Genomic DNA, 19,069 nt, shown 5'->3' with positions numbered 1-19,069 from the left:
CATGACAACATCCGGTTAGTAATGGGAAGTCGGATTCATCTGCGAATCGGTTCTTTGTTTTAAAGAACCGGTCCTTTCGGACTGTACGTTCAAGTTCCCTAATTCAGTTTCTTGCTGCCACTTGGTTATTGTAAAAACAAAATATTTTAGAATAAAATAATTAATTGCATCTATATCAAACACAAAATACATTTACATCAGTCTGCAAAAGTTGTTTTTTTATTTATTATTTTAAATCAACTCTGATTCGTGTCATCTGGATTCGGAACCGCATACTAGTCTCTCTTACTACTTTTACCACATCTTTCTGGCAGAAATATTATGCAGTTGCTGGCGCGAGGACAGTTCGATGCTGAGGCACATGGTTCAACCAATTCATTGAAAAGATCCGATTCAAACGAACAATTCTTTCACGACTTGGGAATCGCTACTTCATTGCAGCGAATCAGCGATGCTTGGTTCCTGTTGTGGTCGGAATGGATGGTCCACATGACATGTGTCTCTGATTCAGATGATTTACCTCTGATGTGCTCACTGTTTTGTTGAATACATTTCAAAGGTTGTGTCTTTGCGGAAAGATGGTGTTTTACTTTAAAAGCAACGGTGAGTTGTGAATTGTGTGCCCAGGCAAGACCATGTTTATGTTGTCAACAAAGACAGTATGAATACGAAATAATGATAATGCTTAAAAATAAATGCTACAGAATATAGAGCATACAACAAAAAGACTGCAATATATGTAGCTTGACATGGTGAGATTATATCGTTGGTTCTTCAGTTTTATAGCAAGAGTAAACAGTGCTTTTTAAAAGTTGCAATACATGCTATCTTTTACAGTTGTCTCACCGCCCTATACCATCTACATGGGCAAAGATAAGTATGAAAGTAAGTGCTTGTTTTATCATAAGTAATACTTATCAGCATTGTGTGCTTGTCAGACCGTTAATAACTGTTTTTGTTTTTCAACAGATGAAGATCTGATAAAGTATGGATGGCCTGAAGATATTTGGTGAGAACGTTTATTTGGTGCTTGACACCACGAATGAAGTATTATTTTTCTTCTAGTTTTGATCTGCAATGAATGTTTCTGTGATTCCAGGTTCCACGTGGACAAGCTTTCGTCTGCTCATGTGTATCTAAGAATGCCAAAGGTATTTTGAGAAGTGAAACGGATTTTAGCCTACAGATGTATTTGTAATATTTCTGTTGACAACTGTTAATTGATTAAAGGGTGTACCGATAGAAGACTTGCCAAAAGAAGTCCTGATTGACTGTGCCCAGCTGGTCAAAAACAACAGTATTCAAGGTACCGCTTCTTTACGAGAAACATCAAAACTTGTTTGTTAACAGTGTTTTGAAGGTGGGATCTCAACTGTATTTTTTTACAGGATGCAAAATGAACAATATTAATGTTGTCTACACGCCATGGGGGAATCTGAAAAAAACAGCAGACATGGATGTCGGTCAGATAGGCTTCCATCGGCAGAAGGAGGTACGGTTAGAGATAATGATGCTTCTTTGATAATAAGCACTATGATTTTGTGCACACTGCAACCAATTCTTGTATTTGTACAATCGAAACTATAAGAAAGTAAAATCAGATATGTCAAAAAACAAAAACTTTTACTGCCTGTCTGAACAGTTTATATGATTTTGAAGTGTTCAGGGATTACTATTGTACTATGAAATCTTGTAAATAATTGCAAATTCTGTATTTTATTCAACTGCACTTCAATATCAACAGGTGAAAATTGTGACCGTAGAAAAGAAAATCAATGAAATTGTCAACAGACTAGAGAAAACGAAAGAGGAGCGCTATCCTGATCTGGCCGCTGAGAAGGAGTCTCGGGACAGAGAGGAAAGAAATGAGAAGAAGGCTCAAATACAAGATCAGAAGAAGAAAGAGAAGGAGGAAATAAAAAATAAAAAAGAGATGGAAGAATTAAGGTGCTGCATATTGTTAAGATGTTGAGATACATATTATAATCTCAACACAAACAATTGTTTTGTTTTTTGTAAAAAAATCTAATAAAATACACTGGCATCCAAAGGTTTGAGACCACTTGCAAAATGCTTTTTTTTTTAATTTTTAAATTTTTTATTATTTCATTTCAAATTATATTATCAGCAAAACGATTTGAGTAAATTTTATTTTAATCTCTTTCCAGAATTTACATTTGTTAAATCAACTTTTTTTTACTTCAGTTACAGCAGTGTTTGTGCAATATTTTCAACGTGGTCTCAGACTTATGCACTCCACTGTATATACAAAAATTTAAATGTTAAATGTAAGAAAATAACATTTAATAATCAGTCCTTTTGAGAGCTGTTGTTTACAGGTACAGGCATTCATTTTGTGAACTTGCATGTAACGTCTACTTTCCTGCAGGAATTATTCAGCGCTCATGAAGAGTGACAACATGACCACAAATGAGGTAATACGTCCTTAGAGTTTAATATACATTGCTGAGCATTGACATATATTCTGTTATGTCTTGAAATGATCATTTTCTCTGCAGGATGGCAATGATTCAGATGACTTCATGTAAAATCAATAAACGGATCTGCGATAAAGAAGAACCACCATCTTCCCACCACAGTATCTTCAAGTTTGTGAAAGGACGTCATAGCAGGCTTCAGAAATAAGCAATCAGAAGGAATTAGTACTTGTGCCAATAAAGCACAATTCCAAGATCATCTTGCTTTGTCATTCTTTTGAAAATTAAATGCAATATGTAAAGTATGTAAAAAGAGATGGCTCATTTAAACAAAAACAAATTGAGAATATCTGCTGATTCTGTACTTCAAACTGTTTTTTTGTTGATGTTTTTGAACGAATTAAAAGATATTCACAGTGGAGATATGTTAATGGCTGTGTGTACATTAAAACCTAGAGGGTATTTGTGCTTATAAATGATGCCTTTCTGGAATGATAGCATTGAGCGACAAGTTCAAGACGTTTCCTTTTTTGATGTTCTAAAATAAATAAAAATCTTTGACATTCTCAGTTCATTTCTGTTTGTTTGATGGTGTGTATATAGATAGATAGATAGATACACACACACACACACTTTTTATCTTGAATATTCAGGTCTATCGATGGCCTGGATGAATGTAGAATTACATTAAAATGTGTTAAATGATTTAAAATTACATAACTACATGTTATGTGTTTTACGTTGTTTAGGTTTTCTTTTCAGTAGTATATTTTGCTTTCAAGTCAAACTGGCAATCTATTCGTTTTGAGGAGAAATACGTTGCTTTAGGTTACTTTATTGTCACTGGGAAAAGGCGAAAACATCAACTAGATGGCAGCATTTCACCGCATAATTTGAAAACGACCAGAATAATTTTGAAGGGTGTGGATTTTGGAATAAACTGCTGCTTCAATATGTAATGATTGATTATAATTAAGATATTAATCAATATTTTTCCTTCTAAATATCACATGAGTGGAATGACTTCTCTAGGCTTATGAGATTTTACTTTGTTTTAGAAGTTACCATGTGATTACTGAAATGTTCTTTTCATGCATTCTCTAATGTCTGCATACATCTGTTTTTCTAGGGTACTCTGACAACTATGGTCACAGGGATCATTGAAGTCTATTATTTAAGGGAACCTTTCTCAGTTAAAGCCTTAGGCTACTTTTCAATTAGACTAAAGTGTAGCTCTCCTTGAGAGAAAGAACACATTTGATGTTTTGAGACGACTCTCCTGTTTATAGTTAGAGCCTGGCCAAATCCAACCTTGGAAAAGCTGTGTGTCAGTGTGTGTGTTAGTCTTTTTGGTTACAGGTTAAGGAACCACTGGCATTATTGGAGATTGACTGAGTTGTTGTTCTGGACATGCTGGCGCCCAGCAACCCAAATCTGAGAACTGGAAGGTCACAACGTGCCTAACTTCAGGGTCCGAGTGTCAGCCGCATAATCGATGGAGATATGCTTCAATCTATCTGTATATGAGTGGAAAATTACTAGGTTTATCTATTTCTTAGCCAATCAGAAACTGCAACTTAAAGCAAGGATGTAGCTTAGACTTTGGTGAAGGGTATAACTGCTGTGATCTTTGTAACTGTAAGCGGGGCGGCCTACGAACTCTTTGTGAGTATTGAAGCTGACTTCTGCTGATGAAACTGCAAACTATCTTCAGTAAATCTTTTCTTTAATTTATTATAATTCTGACTCCGGGTCTTCATTCATCATATCTGGTTCTGAGTCTTTGACTGTAAAACCCCTTACAATTTCTATAAAGAAGTGCACTGAATATTAGATTTTTTTTAAAGTATTGGTTTATTTAAGGCAATTTCCACAACTGGACACAAAACAGGTCCTAAAGCTCTTTTTAAAAATTGTCATTTCTTTTTCAAGAGGTGCTACCAGAAAATTTTGGATCATCAACCTCAAACTACACATTTCATGTTAGATTATGACATTTACATTTCATAAACGTTACCGTTTCGTAAAAATTATTTTTTTTATAAATAATTTTATAAACAAATGTATTGGCTAATCTAAAGGTCTAACCTTGAACCCTGATTTGTTTGATTTTGCCACGGTCTAGCAAGAAACATTACAATTTATTTTAAATCATTATGCCAGAATTATTTTATTTTGTTGTATTATTTCATTTAAATAAGACCCATCCAAATCAATTTAGTGGTACAATAATAGCATTGACATTGGTATGCTGCGATCAGAAATATCGTAGGCCATCCTTAAGCTGCTGACAGACCACACACCCCTAAAGAGCAAGCACACTTGTTGCAGTACAGACAGACACAAAAGAAAGGAGTTATTGTGTGAAGGCGTCGCCTCCTGTCCAAGGCCGGGCTGGAAAATATGACCTCGGACTGGCACCTCAGCTGTCCTTCACTGGCGGGATGTTTGTGCTCTGTTTATAGGAAAGATTCAGTCACATTCTTTTCAAGCCAGTGGCATTGCACTATTATAACACAGGCCTTTCCAGCGACGCATTTACAAAAAGCATGGCTTGTATTAAGCTAATTGGATTTAAACTTGGAGTTACAATGTCTAGATGACTAAATCATACTGACACATACACTTTGGTGTCATTTTGTGTAAAAAAAAGTAATTCAGACAAAAAAGATAACCTTAACCTATCAGGAAGCAGCAAGATCCCTACACTCTTAAAGGGATAGTTCACCCAAAAATGAACATTTTGTCATCATTTACTCACCCTTATGTTGTTCTAAACCTGTATGAGTTTCTTTCTTCTGTTGAACACAAAAGAAGATATTTTAAAGAATGTCAGTAACCAGACAGTTGACAGGACCCATTGACTTCCATGTTTTTTTTCCGTTTTTTTTTTTTCTACTATGGAAGTCAATGGGTGCCGTCAACTGTCTGGTTACTGACATTCTTTAAAATATCTTCTTTTGTGTTCAACAGAAGAAAGAAACTTGTGCAGGTTTGAAACAACTTGAGGATGAGTAATGACAAAATTTTCATTTTTGGGAGAACTATCCCTTTAAAAATAATGTTTTTTATTGGCATTGATGGTTTCAGAAGAACCTTAAAGGCACACTATGCAGTTTCTGTTTTTCTCAAACAGCGCCCCCTAGAGTCGCTGTGGAGTACTTGTATTTAACGTTACTGTCGTAAATACCACTCGCGCAGAGCCGTCTCTGCACTCTTCCGAACGCGCTTTCTTCGTTGACTCCACCATGATTAACGTCTGAAATGCGTGCTAGTGTCTTCCATAGAGGCTGCTTCATATGTTGTTGATGTATGTGACGTCGTGCCCTAAAGCAAGTCGTGATTCTCGCTAGATTTGTCGGGGGCGACAACTCTTAGACTTGCATTGCTGGTTTTGCCAGCGGCATCCCCTCCCCTGCTTTACCATCGGGATGATTCGCCCTATACGAGTTCGTTTACCATTGAAATGATTTCTAAGCTGTTATATTAAGGTACAAATCTTGCATAGTGTGCCTTTAAACATCAATGGAACCTTTCCATTCCACAAAAGGTTCTATATAGTGGAAAAATGTTCTTTAGATAATTAAAATGTTCTTTACACAATGGTTCTTTTAAGAACTGTTCGTTGAAGGGTTCTTTAGGGAATTATTTCTTCATGGCATCACTGCAAAAATTCACTTTTGGAACATTTATTTTAAGAGTGTATGGAGGATTTCTTTTGGACTATCAGACCATGTATACACATACCTGTGCATGGCCGAAGTTAGCATCAACAAAGCAGAGAAAACTTCCTGAAATCCTAACAAACACTCGTTTAGTCCAATCATCCACCGTCACAGTTACCTTAGACCTCCGCTGGGTGGATGGCCTGCCACACATAACCTGTCTGCTCCATTAACCTCATGTTTAGAAAAAAAAAAAAAGTCTCTCTAGATGTGGCTGTGGGGCACAAACCAGACCCTGTCAGCTATACTTCACATCTTCACTGGCCATTAGCACATGCTGCGGCCATAACTGTTGGCAGGGACCACACACGTACACTCACACTGAAAGAGTGGGGATAAAGAGGCAGGAAAGCAGTGAGAAGCGTGGACCGCCGCACAAATGAGAAGGGATGTGCCTCTGTGGTCTTCCGAACCGGTCAGGCCAGCTGGAGCCTTCAACAAAAGCAAACAAGGTCATAAAGTGGGCGCAGAAAAGAACAGGTCTGGAGAAGAGCCACTGTGATGTGAGGAAATGTGCGGTACACATGGGTCTGATTCAACAGTTCCTGCACTGTCGGGGAGTGAGAATACAGCAAACAATGTGATAAAGAGCTGCTTTATGAACCGCTGTGAAAAACAACTGTCAAAGGGTCATGATTATAAAGCATTAACTAGAAAAGAAAGTAGTGAAACCATATCAATAAGACAGTACAGGCCTTCTCATCATTGTATCATATATATGTAATGCCACTCTTTCACATTTCAAGACGTGCCAAGTTTTCTGCATACACATAAATGTTTTTTTTTAAATAAAATTAACATCAAGAATGCATTAAATTGATCAAATGTGACAGTAATGATTTTTACGTTGGTACATAAATGTATATTTTAAATAAACATGACCAAACACATTTGTTTTTCTACCACGATACAGGAGAAATGTTAAATATGCACTCTACAGTTAAATGAAGTTGTGATTACCTTGTGAAAAAGCCACATCTGTAAACCATAAATGCATCACTTGTTTGACTATTTTAGCTCTTCTTTACAGTAACATCTTTACAAAATCCCTACACCCATTTCCAACCACATTTGCTTAATTGTTTCAGAAATTATGAACATTAACGTTCAACCACCCTCACTTGTGAGGTCAGAACCCAGTGGAAAGCGTCTCAGCTTCATTCTTCATAACACATGAGCTCTCCCCGTGGGTACAGTTAGAGGTTTATTTTGTGCTTGACTTATCGACAGCAAACTTCATGCTGATGATTCACTCCAGAGGCCCCTGACACAGTGATTGGACAAGATCAACAGAGACGTGACCCACTGATCTATTCAACCCATCCAGCTGACAACACAAATTCCTCTGGCACGTATGCAAAGCTTACACCAGCAGCATAAGATTTCCAGTCAAAACCTTATCTCATCTTGCTAATTTTTTTTTTACATTGCTAGAAAATCCAGCTAAAATCAGCTTAAGGTGGTAGCTGTTTTTCAAAACATTGTACCTGGTTGGTTTCCCAGCTGGTGGAGAAGGAAGGACATCAAAGGAACATTCATCTGAATGGCAGCTGCCCGTGTGGTGTGTGATCCTCCATTGTACACAACCTGCTTGCTGTCATATTTGCTCATTCACACGTTTTGGAGATCATTACAATGGTTAGCATGGCCCAGTTAACCCCTGCAGCATGCTAGATGTTTTAACTACAGCATCTGACTGTCAGCAAAAGCTGCTCACTGCAGAGCCAATGGGTGGAGCTGGACATCCAGCCACGCCCTCTCTGAATGTAATGGGTGGAGCTTGAAGGTCCAGCCACACCCTAGCCCTGCCCATATCCCTATCCCTAAACTTTAACCTAATTAGGTGAAGCTGGACTAGGTCTCTGCAGTGAGCACCACTTGCAGCAAAAAGCATCTTTCTATATTGACGGACATTCAAATATATCATAATAATAAATTGCAAAAATTTCCCTAAGTTACAGTAGATTTTTTTAAATTAAATATCTGTGATATATTGCTTGCAAAAAAATTTCATCAGAATACAGCAGAATACATAGGCCTATTTGTTACTTGCATGTTATTTTAATTCAAACACTGTAAAAAAATTATTTTCATGATTTATCACACCTTTTATCTTTTGTCAAATCAACTTAGATAATTAATGTGGTTTCAGATAACATAACATTTGGAGTTTCTATTTATTAAAGCAATCTCCAATGTATTAACTCAAATTCTTAATTTCAATGAACTCAAAATTTTAAGGCAACCAGGTAACTTACTTTTTTTAAGTTAAACCAAAAAAAAATATATATATATATATTTTTTTTTTGTGTGTGTTTGTGTGTGTGTACAGTAAATGTATTATAATATACATTTATGTGAATGTAATTAGCCAAACTTTATGGTAAACTAAACAAGTAATAAAAACTCGGTGAGTGTTTTAGCGCAATTTTCTCACCTCATGGGATCACAACACTAAGAGATAGTAAATCTTTTCCTGGATTTTTTTTGTGCGTTCCCGAGATTAGACCTTCCTTAACATAATGCCGAAAACCCGAAGTCTCTAGGTGGTCTGGTTGAGGAGTAATAGAAGTGCAAGATTGGTGCGCACAGACGCACAGAACAGAAATCATGAGTTAACAAGCGCAATTTTGTCCGGTGGAAAATTGCGCTAAAAAACTGTTATGGTAAACTAAAATTTGAAATACTAAAAAAAATAAACTGAACTAACTGAAATAAACAGGTTTAAGTTGAAGTACTAAAATGACAAAATAAAACTGCAATAAATTAAAGTTAAACAGAAATATTTATATTTATAAATAATAAAAATGACAAAAGCACATGACAAAATTACTTAAAACTGAAGATATAACAAAACCTAATTCAAATGATTAATAAAAACAATAATACTATAAAAAATAATACTAAATAACACTGCTGATGTATATATATATATAAATACATATATATATATATATAGTACAACGTGTTATTTTAGCTTTATTTTAAAACAATATTTCTTAATAGTTTTAGTTTTAGCTTTATTAACAATAACACCACTGCTAGAAACCAGTATGTTCCAAAACACCTATGCTGACTGAAAGCAGACATAGCTAGTAAAGTTATTTGTATTTCAACTTTCATATCAACTCACAGTGTTAGAACAGCATTTCCATAGCATATTTGGGGCAAAAGTTCAGCAATCCTAAGTAGGGCAAAGCAAAAATTCTTTCTTCAGAGACATTTCTGTAGAACGCACAGAGCAGCTCAGGCATGTGTGGAAAGCTGGAGAATGTGCGAGGATTGCACCAGAGGGAGCCATTAAATCAAGGTCATGTGACGCTCACCATCAGTCCAAAAAACTCTTGGCACTGTCATGCACTGAGATTCACTTGGGAGTCCAACCATATGATTCTGGATCTTTGAATACAAGCCCAGGAGGAACCATGGAGCACAACAGCAAAGGATATTAGCATTGCATCTGAAAACATAAAACATCACTTTACGAACATGCCATATGGAGAAAGTCTCCTCTCTCAAAACTGTCCCACAGAAGAGTTCACGAGTTTAGATCTCTTGAGTCAATGAAATCATTGGCAAATGCAAATCAAGCATTTTATACATACAGTCCCTCCGCTTTCTCGATGACACTTACAGCAAAACACGTTAAGGAGGGGGCTGCGGTTTCAGTCCCAGAATGAGGCTGCGGTTGAGGGTTTGTCAGAGGGAGGCGTCAGTGTAATCTTTGTGGTCTGGAAGTCATTCTCTTTATGTCCAAATGAGCTTGTTTATTTTTATCTATTGTCAAATAAAGCTGCTTTATTGTGGTCGAGTTAAGTTGCCATTTCGTCTCAGTAACTGGTTCAATGTCTCACTGCATGAACTTTGTCAAATCTCAGCAACAAAGCTACAATGGCCTGTTTTAAAACAGTCTGTATTTTTATTGTTTTGCCTGTTTAACCACATTGCTTATAAAGGGTTCTCATTTCAGGGTGACCATACAAAACCTATTAAATAATTTCTTGTAATTTTGGAAACAATAGTCAAAATAGACATGATGTTTAGAAAAGTATCCTTTTACACTCTTTATGCAGAATGCTTTAGAACTGCAGTCACAGCCTCACCATTTTTGTTTTTGCAGAAAGCTGAACAAATTTGACAGCTGATTTACTAAAATGTCCATTATACAATGTGCAGTGCTTGAATGCAAAGTCACTTTGGATAAGTGTCTGCAAAATGCATAAATGTACAAAAGGGGCTCACTGCATGTTATCCAACAATACAATATACTCAGTTCAGACTAGAAATTATATTAGCTATAGGTTTCAGATATCTATGATACCAAGTTACATGTCAAAAAAAGGAGGAGGAGGAGGAGGAGGAGGAGGAGGAGGAGGAGGAGGAGGAGGAGGGGGGGGGGGGGGTGGCAAAACGACTGCATATTGATCTCAGATGTGTATATATATATATATATATATATATATATATATATATATATATATATATATATATATATACATATACACATATATATATATACATATATACATATATATATATATATATATACATATATACATATATATATATATATATATATATATATATATATATATATATACACACACACACAAAATAATTGTATTCCTTAAATTTTATTCCCTTTTCAAACATCTCCAATAAATTTTATAATTACCCAAAAATCAAACATAATACACCCCTTATGCATGTTATCACGTCTGTCAAAAACTTAGACAGGCTGTCAGTTTGAATATTAGAATTAAAAACATTGGCGTAACACACTTATTGGCATCATGAATCACTTCACTGAATAGCCTACTTGCCGGCTAAGAAATAAGTAACTGCAACCTTACGATCCATCTGTTTTCAAATTCACATCATTCGAACATCACAACATTCGATGTCTGTCAAAAATAACGTGCACAATACACAGTAGTATTTACAAGAAGCAGAGGTCCAGCGAGTGCATGCATTTCCTGGAGAAACCACACTAGCGGCTGAGAGGATTCAACATGCTGTCTGTCAGAGACAATACCAAACGTAAGCACGTGACGTGAGTATTGATATTTATTCTTCATCAGCTGAAATTGAATCGGAATGATCAGGGAACAGAGTGAATTAATTCAAAGAGAAAGAGAACAAATTGCTAATCTAGTTGAAAAACTTTGCCAGGTTAGTGAACATCGTACAACGTGTTGGTTTTGACAGACATTTTTTATGCACGAACAATGCATTCTGATTCTGACATTCCTGATTGAAATATTTTCAATAAGTTTCTATTCTTGCCTGATTTAATATTTATAATTTTGGCAATAGATGAACTGTTAAATGAGTGATCTTAAAGATGAGTCCCTGTCGTCCAATTTGGCTCTCTTATGCTGATGTAATATATATTATAAACTTGACAAGTGATTGTAAAAAAATGTAGTTCGTTCACTATCTTCTCGGTTAAAAGATTAAGGCAATTATCAAAGTTTGATCAAATGATGTTTATTATTCCAATAAAAGATTATACATTTTTACATTATTTATTACATGACCGGGATGACCCCTTAAAAACTTTTACTTATATACAGTATATTGTTATTTATGTATATGTTATATTTATGAGAGCCAAATAATTTAACCCAATGTGCAGAAATTATTTGAAATCAAATAAAACATGAATATATCATATTTAGTTTGTTTTCATTATACACACAATTATTGCATGACTCTGTAATACTCTATTCTTATTGGCCGATCAGCAGACAAATATTTTTGGTAAAAGACTGCCAAATTATTTATTTGTCTGTTGTCCTTGTACATTGTGCTAGTTCAATGTTTCTGGCAGAACTTAGTTTTTTCTTTCTTCTAACATGTTCAATATTGAATCAAATCAATATTTCATATAGTTATTTTACAATTATAAATATTTTTTATTTTGATATATGCATTTGTATTCATTTGATTACTAGCTATACAATAACCAGGATCAGAATAACTGACATAAATATAATTACCTTCCACTCCATTCCAGGCCAACCTGGATGTAAGCAATTACATTGACAAACAAACCTACACGTGATGTAACAAGTAACATAAATATCACGCAGAATAGAGGCCTACATCACACTTGGCATGCCTACAGCGTTCATTTCATCCAATTACCATATATGTAAACAATGCCACACATGAGACTGCATGGAGACAGTGGAGGCGTTTATATAAATTAGTATATAAGCAGTCGCAGCCTCCTCGAGGCTTCCTCCAAGCACAATTAGAGAAAATGGCAACATGGCGTGGGACGAAGAGGAGGGTCTTGGCTTTTATGCTGAGTTGTTCATCTGCGGTTGCCTATGAGGAGCCCTCGGGGAGGTACAGGACTTGACTGGCAAGTATAGCTAACAGGGTCCAGATGTCGCCCCTGCGTTTAAGAAGGGGGTCAGGGGCTGTTACTACAGCTGCGGGTTCCTCTGCACCAAGGCAGGCCAGTGAAAAATAATATTACAATCACTGTACGAGGTGAACACCCAATGAGGTGGACGCACCCAAAACCTTTTAAAAACCATATGGAGAGGTAAAGGAGGGGGTTTAAACACACGCAAGGTGTCACAGCCAAATGAGGGCAGAGCTGATGTAGCATTAATTTTATGTCCGCCACTCGCAATGTTGTTGTGGCATGTTAACAAAGTATGTAAAAGGGAAACAGCTGGGGTTTATTGCCCTACGGAAGATGCTATGCAGTGCCATTTCAGATCGAAATCTGAGTACTTGAGCTCAATGTATAAGATTACTGAGAAACCAAAACAGCAGTGCAAAACAGTCAAAAACTGTTGATTAATCTATAGCAGAAATCCACCGCTAAGCTGGAGGGAGGTTGGAATCATGTCAAGACGCTTCTAGGGGAAAATGCAAAATCAGGGCCGAGCTGTATGCATAACAGGAAACTTCAGATGATACATAACTCCTACGGACGAAAAGGATAGTCCACCCAAAAATCTTATGTCATTATAAACCTGCCAGCAAGTATCTTCTTTATCTTGCACAGAATAAAGAAAGTCATACATATTTGGAACGACATGACGGTAAGTAAAGCAATTTTCATTTTTGGTTTGACTATCCCTTCACCCACAAATTAAATTTACTCACCCTCATGTTGTTCCAAACCTGTACGAGTTTCTTTCTGTTGAACACAAAAGAAGATATTTTAAAGAATGTTGATAACCAGACAATTGATGGCACCCATTGACTTCCATAACATGTTTTCCTATTATGGAAGTCAATGGGTGCCGTCAACTGTCAGGTTACCAACATTCTTTAAAATGTCTTCTTTAGTGTTCATACAGGTTTGGAACAACATGATGGTGAGTAAATGATGACAAAATTTTAATTTTGGAGTGAACTATGCCTTTAATATTCTTTGTGGATCAAGTAAATTGTCAATTTGTGCTGATTAAGAGACAAGTCAGTTTATAGCAAAAACAAGCTTTGCATTTCTGCCTTTAAAGGGATAGTTCACCAAAAAATGAAAATGCTGTCATCATTTACTCTTCCTCAAGTTGTTCCAAACCTGTATGACTTTCTTTCTTCTGCTGAACACAAAAGAAGATATTTTAAAGAAGGTTGGTAATTAAACAGTTGCTGGTCCCCATTGACTTCCATAGTATTTTGTTTTCCTACTATGGAAGTCAATGGGGTCCATCAGTCGTTTGGTTACCGACTTTCTTCAAAATATCTTCTTTTGTGTTCAGCAGAAGAAAGAAAGTCATACAGGTTTGGAACAACTTGAGGAAAAGTAAATGATGACAGCATTTTAATTTTTGGGTGAACTATCCCTTTAAAACCGTTTGAACAAAGCTCCTTAGGCTAAGAAAACCCTTCATTAAAATTATAAATGAACAGTTAATAGGCAACAAACATAGTACACAAACTTTCACAGAGTTCACGCATGCTGTCATTAAAGCATGAGGACAAACCAAACACTAGGACATTGTGCATTTTGCAATTCAACTTTTTTATATAAAATTTTTATGCTGATTATGTAATCCGTAATGAAAAAAAAAAAAACTGTATTACACTGGAAAAAAACTTTCTTGCATTTAGTCAAATAGTCTTTTGAACTGAATGGTTGGAAGATTAACATCTCTTGGCTTTCTTCATGCATGCACTTCACAAATTATTTCAAACGAAACAACTTTCCAAGGCTCGATTGACGAAAACAACACATGGATAAGTGTAAAATGTCTTAGCAGAGGCAGTGGGCTCTCAGGGATTTTATTCAAAAATGTTAAATATTCCGCCTGTCTTAAGCCAATAAATCAATGAGATTTTGCGGAAAGTTTTTCTTCTAAAAAGAATGAGAATATTCCCAATGTCCTTATCAAATGTACATTTATTTTCCCATTTGACATGTTTTGGTATTTGCTATTTGCCAAGCATAGTTTAATTACACACATGCCAAGAAAAAATGAGTTTGAGAACCTATTGCTGCAAACAAACTCTTTAAGCATTTCACAACAAATCTCACTTACGAGTATACGTAATATACTGAATGCATATCTTTTGCATTTATATATAAATGCTTCTCCTGCAAACAGAAATCTGGAATAACTTGGTCTTATTATAAAGTTTAAGGGTTAAATCCTTTTATCTGCACTTTAACTGAACTTAACTCAACTGCCATTGCCAGATGATTTTTTTTGTTTGATGAAAATCAAACCCACCCTTGTTTACTGTTACTGACATACCAGAGTTGTTTCTTTTCTTTCTTTCTTTCTTTACAATAAAGCATCACACCGTTCCCTCTGCCAAAAGCTCCAAACTGATGGCGTTTGTTTTGAGAGAAGCATTTCCTCCATATGGTTTTAATAAGGAGTCTCTGAGTGTGTCTGTATAATGAAATCCAAATAAATATGTTCATGTTTTATTTGGTTTGATTTCAAACCATTTCTGCAGCTTCAATTCAATTATTTGGATCATTTAACTTAAAAGTAACAAACAGAATAAGAAAAAAATGACATCTCTTGTATTAATCTAATTGGTGGCGGGTGGTGGACTTCTGAAATGAGGTTGTGACTGATGTAAATTCCCGTTCCAGTTTCATTTGATGTAAATGAAAGGCATTTAAAACATTACATAAAGGATTAATAAAATGTATGCTTACTTGCAACTATACTATTGTATTTATAACATAATTTACATTAAAGGGTTAGTTCACCCAAAAATGAAAATTCTGTCAGTAATTACTCACCCTCATGTTGTTCCAACCCAAATCCAAATCTTCGGAACACAAATTAAGATATTTTTGATTAAATCTGAGAGCTGGCTCACTCCTCCATAGGCTTCTAAGACATTATAACTTGCTGGCCCAGAAAATGTATTAAAGACATCGTTAATATAGTCCAAGTGACTACAGTGGCTCAATCTTAAGTTTATAAAGCGACGAGAATACTTTTTGTGCGCAAAAAAACACAAAAATAATGACTTTATTCCACTTTTCACGCATCACACACATGACCAGCGTCGGTCAATAGTGAGCCTACGTGTGACGTACAACACAGAAGCGCTGCGCTAAAACACTACGTGAAAAAACTCGAGGCCCAGAGAGAAGGAAATGAAAAGTGGAATAAAGTCGTTATTTTTGTTTGTTTTTTTGCGCACAAAAAGTATTCTCGTCGCTTTATAAACTTAAGATTTAAGATAAAACACTATTTATTAAAATCAAATCACACCAGTGTCATCAATTTTATGCAAATTAGTTTCACCTGTATTCACTGTTATCTCCCTCACATTCATGCTATGCTTTTTGGACCTATGAGAATGCAACAAAAACTCCCCCCTCCCCCCTCCTCTCAAATTTGATCTGCAGTGTTATTTGATTTTTAAACCCACCATGTAGATGCTAAACAGGTCTGTCCAGAGGTTCTGGTTTTATTCAGGTTGTCACAAAAAGACCTTTCACTGAGACTATTAATTGTTAGCTTGCTGTCTGGGTTTATAGTCTGTTAAGGTTTATGTGTAATTTACTGTTCCCTGAGCACTGGCTAAAAACGAAAGTTATGCTGTACAGGATGTCTACAATGTCTGGCCATGTTGTTAGAACATACATCATGACCTTACAGGTGGCTTCATGAGGTGCGCCGCTTGCCCCTTTTGACGCAATTAAAAAGACCATTTGCAAAGTGAATATGAAACAGTAATGCAGCAGTTCTGTGAGAACCTTTCCTGGAAACTTAGTTTTCAACAGCTGTGCAAGGAAATTACTCTGACTAGATAATGTTCACCATGTCCTCCATCACAAAGTCATACTGTATCAAACCAGCTCTCAGTCATGATTCATGTCGAACAGGCCATGTCCTACAACTGTGAAGCTCATCATATGCTTCTTAACTTGCCTTCCTCTCAACTCATGGTCTCATGCATGCTCTCACATTCTTAAAAGAGCAATGTCATGCTATCTGTAGCTGAGGAAAGCATTGGAAGGATTGGTTCAAAAGTTTGGGCTGGGTAAGATTTTTTTTTATGTTTTTGGAAGAAGTCTTTTATGTTCACCAAGGCTGTATTCATCTGCTAAAGAATAGTAAAAAGGGTTTAAAATTACTCTTTTTTCAATTTTTATTTATTTATGCAAAATATAAATTCAGCAAAGCTGAATTTTCAGCATCATTACGCCAGTCTTCAGTGTCACATGATCCATTCCAATATGCTGATTTGCTGCTCAAGAAACATTTCTTATTATTTTCAATATCAAAAAGAGTAGTCCTGCTTAATATTTTAGTGGAAACCATGATACATTTTTTTTTCAGGATTATTCTTTAATAAATAAAAAGCATTTATTTGAAATAGAAATCTTCTTGTAATATAAAAGCCTTTACTGCCACTTTTGATCAATTTAATGCGTCCTTGCTAAATACAAAAAGCATTCATTTCTTAAAAAAAAAAAAAATAAATAAATAAAAACATGGCTCTTAAACTTATTTTGCACAATAATTACCTATAAACTATTTAGATTTGCCATCACAACAGCAGCATTTAACTTGCGCCCTGAAGTAATGGTTTAAAATTAGCTCTGACTTCAACACGCTCTGGCGGCTGTCTAGACGTTTGACATAATCTGTTTGTAGAGCTTTTATAATTTTTTGTTGCGTAATGTAGTTGCTTGTTTAAATCATAACCTAACCCTGTCCTAACGGCATACCATTAAAAATATCAAACACAAGTTCGGTCCCCAAATTAATTTCCATGCAATAATAATGTCACAAGTCATAACATTCAGGGGAGTTTTCCACAGGGTCAGTTATTTAACCCCACAAACTTGTTTTTTTTTAATAGCCTTTAGCACAAAATCTTTAATAGTTCTTAATATTTCTTTGAATATCCCTTCGACATTACCTTTGTTGCTACAGACAATTTATGAAACATCTAAGTGAGAAAATGCTTGCGTGAAATGAATTCAGCATGAAAGAAAATGAAATTGGCCTCAGCCCATGGCTTAACATCTGGCGCAGTTTACTCTGGCAAGTCATGTGTTATTCAGGAGAGGGAAAACATGACACCCTCTAGCTTTCCATTTTTTTCTATTTTAAACTTAAAGCACAAGAAATATGTATCTACTGTACATTGTTTTCATATATCATTCTTTTTGACAGAAGAGGTAGACAGATTTTTCTCACGGCCCATGACTTCCTGAGTGAATTCTGTCATTGTGTCGATCCAGTTTTCTTTGCTGTAGAGCAGCAGAGGAGGTCAGGGTTTGACACTGGGACATCTGCAAACACATTAATGAAAGTTATTAAAGATACACTGGGCTAAAATTCATTTGGCTTGAAGTTTGAGGACTGTTCCTGACAACAGAGAAGTTTCAAATAGCATTTGAGTGCGTTTTGATGATTAATATAAACTTTGAACATTATTACTTCGCTTGGGTTATTACATTTGGCAGCTTTGATGGATGGTGTAAGGACACGTCTTGGAAAGTTAGAATATTGAGCTGTTAGCCATTGAATAATTATGTAACGTTTTGGTTTGTGAGAATCTCTGACCTGTTATTGAGATCATCATGTTTTCTTTGGCAAGAGGAAACTTCCTTGAAGTGTCGTGCACTATTATAGTGGATGGGGCCTAAACCTTCAAGCCAGCTGCAGAAACTCTGGGCCACAGCACACAAGAGAGCTAAAGCTCATGAATGCGCAACACATTCTGCACGCTGTTTCCTAGTGTACTGGGTGGTTCATTAACTTCCACTCGCAACCCAGGCTCATTAGAAAAACGTACCTGTGGCAACAGAACTGGCCCCCTGACTGAGCCCCCGACTGTTTTCTCCCAAGGTTTTTTTTTCTCCATTCTGTCACTTGAAGGAGGTTTGGTTCCTTGCCACTGTTTCCTTTGGCATTTTAATTCAGCCAGCGCACATACCTGTATTTTCTTCCTGTTTTCGGTCGAAGTCCACAGTAGTCGATTGTCGAGTTCACGAGCGTGATCATAGGTAACTAAGCAACAGTGGAGACTCAGACTGAACTCGACAATCGACTACTATGGACTTCGACCGAAAACAGGAAGTAAATACAGGTATATGCGCTGGCTGAATTAACATCACTTTTATTCATATCTTTCACATCTACTGCAGTCAGATTCACCGTGTTCACTCTGAAGGAATCACTCACATTGGCTGTGCACTTGTAATGACACATCAAGGATGTTAAGAGGCTAAAAGCAGGTTTAAAACTTGCCCCATTGAAGTCAACAGGGTGCAAATTTTAAAAAGAGGATAACACGGTGTAGGCAACACCGATTTTTGTCGTTGTTCTCTGTACTGACAGCACTCCAAATTTACAAAAAAATGAGCTCAATGTTAAAATTGACCGGAGTTCTCCTTTAAGCTGGACTCTGACGCTATTTTATTTGAGATCTGCTGTACAGCAGAAA

At 36.1% G+C, this 19,069-nt stretch overlaps 1 protein-coding gene and 1 long non-coding RNA gene across 2 annotated transcripts; one reads left to right on the top strand and one right to left on the bottom strand.

The window, feature by feature from the left end:
* The first annotated feature begins 17 nt into the window (after positions 1–17).
* Positions 18–3,012, top strand: ccdc25 (coiled-coil domain containing 25). Its single transcript, XM_084090960.1, has 9 exons — positions 18–603; positions 838–885; positions 970–1,009; positions 1,100–1,151; positions 1,231–1,306; positions 1,389–1,492; positions 1,745–1,947; positions 2,390–2,435; positions 2,520–3,012. Exons 1-9 carry the CDS (start codon positions 579–581, stop codon positions 2,547–2,549), a joined length of 624 nt encoding a protein of 207 aa, XP_083947086.1. The 5' UTR covers positions 18–578; the 3' UTR covers positions 2,550–3,012.
* Positions 3,013–4,869: 1,857 nt separating this feature from the next.
* Positions 4,870–7,999, bottom strand: LOC311068280. The gene is made up of 3 exons (XR_014603357.1): positions 7,651–7,999; positions 6,484–6,595; positions 4,870–4,893 (listed from the first exon to the last, which is right to left on the bottom strand). It is a non-coding gene; the product is annotated as an uncharacterized lncRNA (long non-coding RNA).
* Between the last annotated feature and the right edge of the window lie 11,070 nt (positions 8,000–19,069).

The sequence above is a fragment of the Abramis brama genome (assembly GCF_963993115.1).
Source record: "Abramis brama genome assembly, chromosome: 18".
NCBI classification, from domain to species: Eukaryota; Metazoa; Chordata; class Actinopteri; order Cypriniformes; family Leuciscidae; genus Abramis; species Abramis brama.
This window is presented reverse-complemented; position numbering and strand designations above follow the sequence as displayed.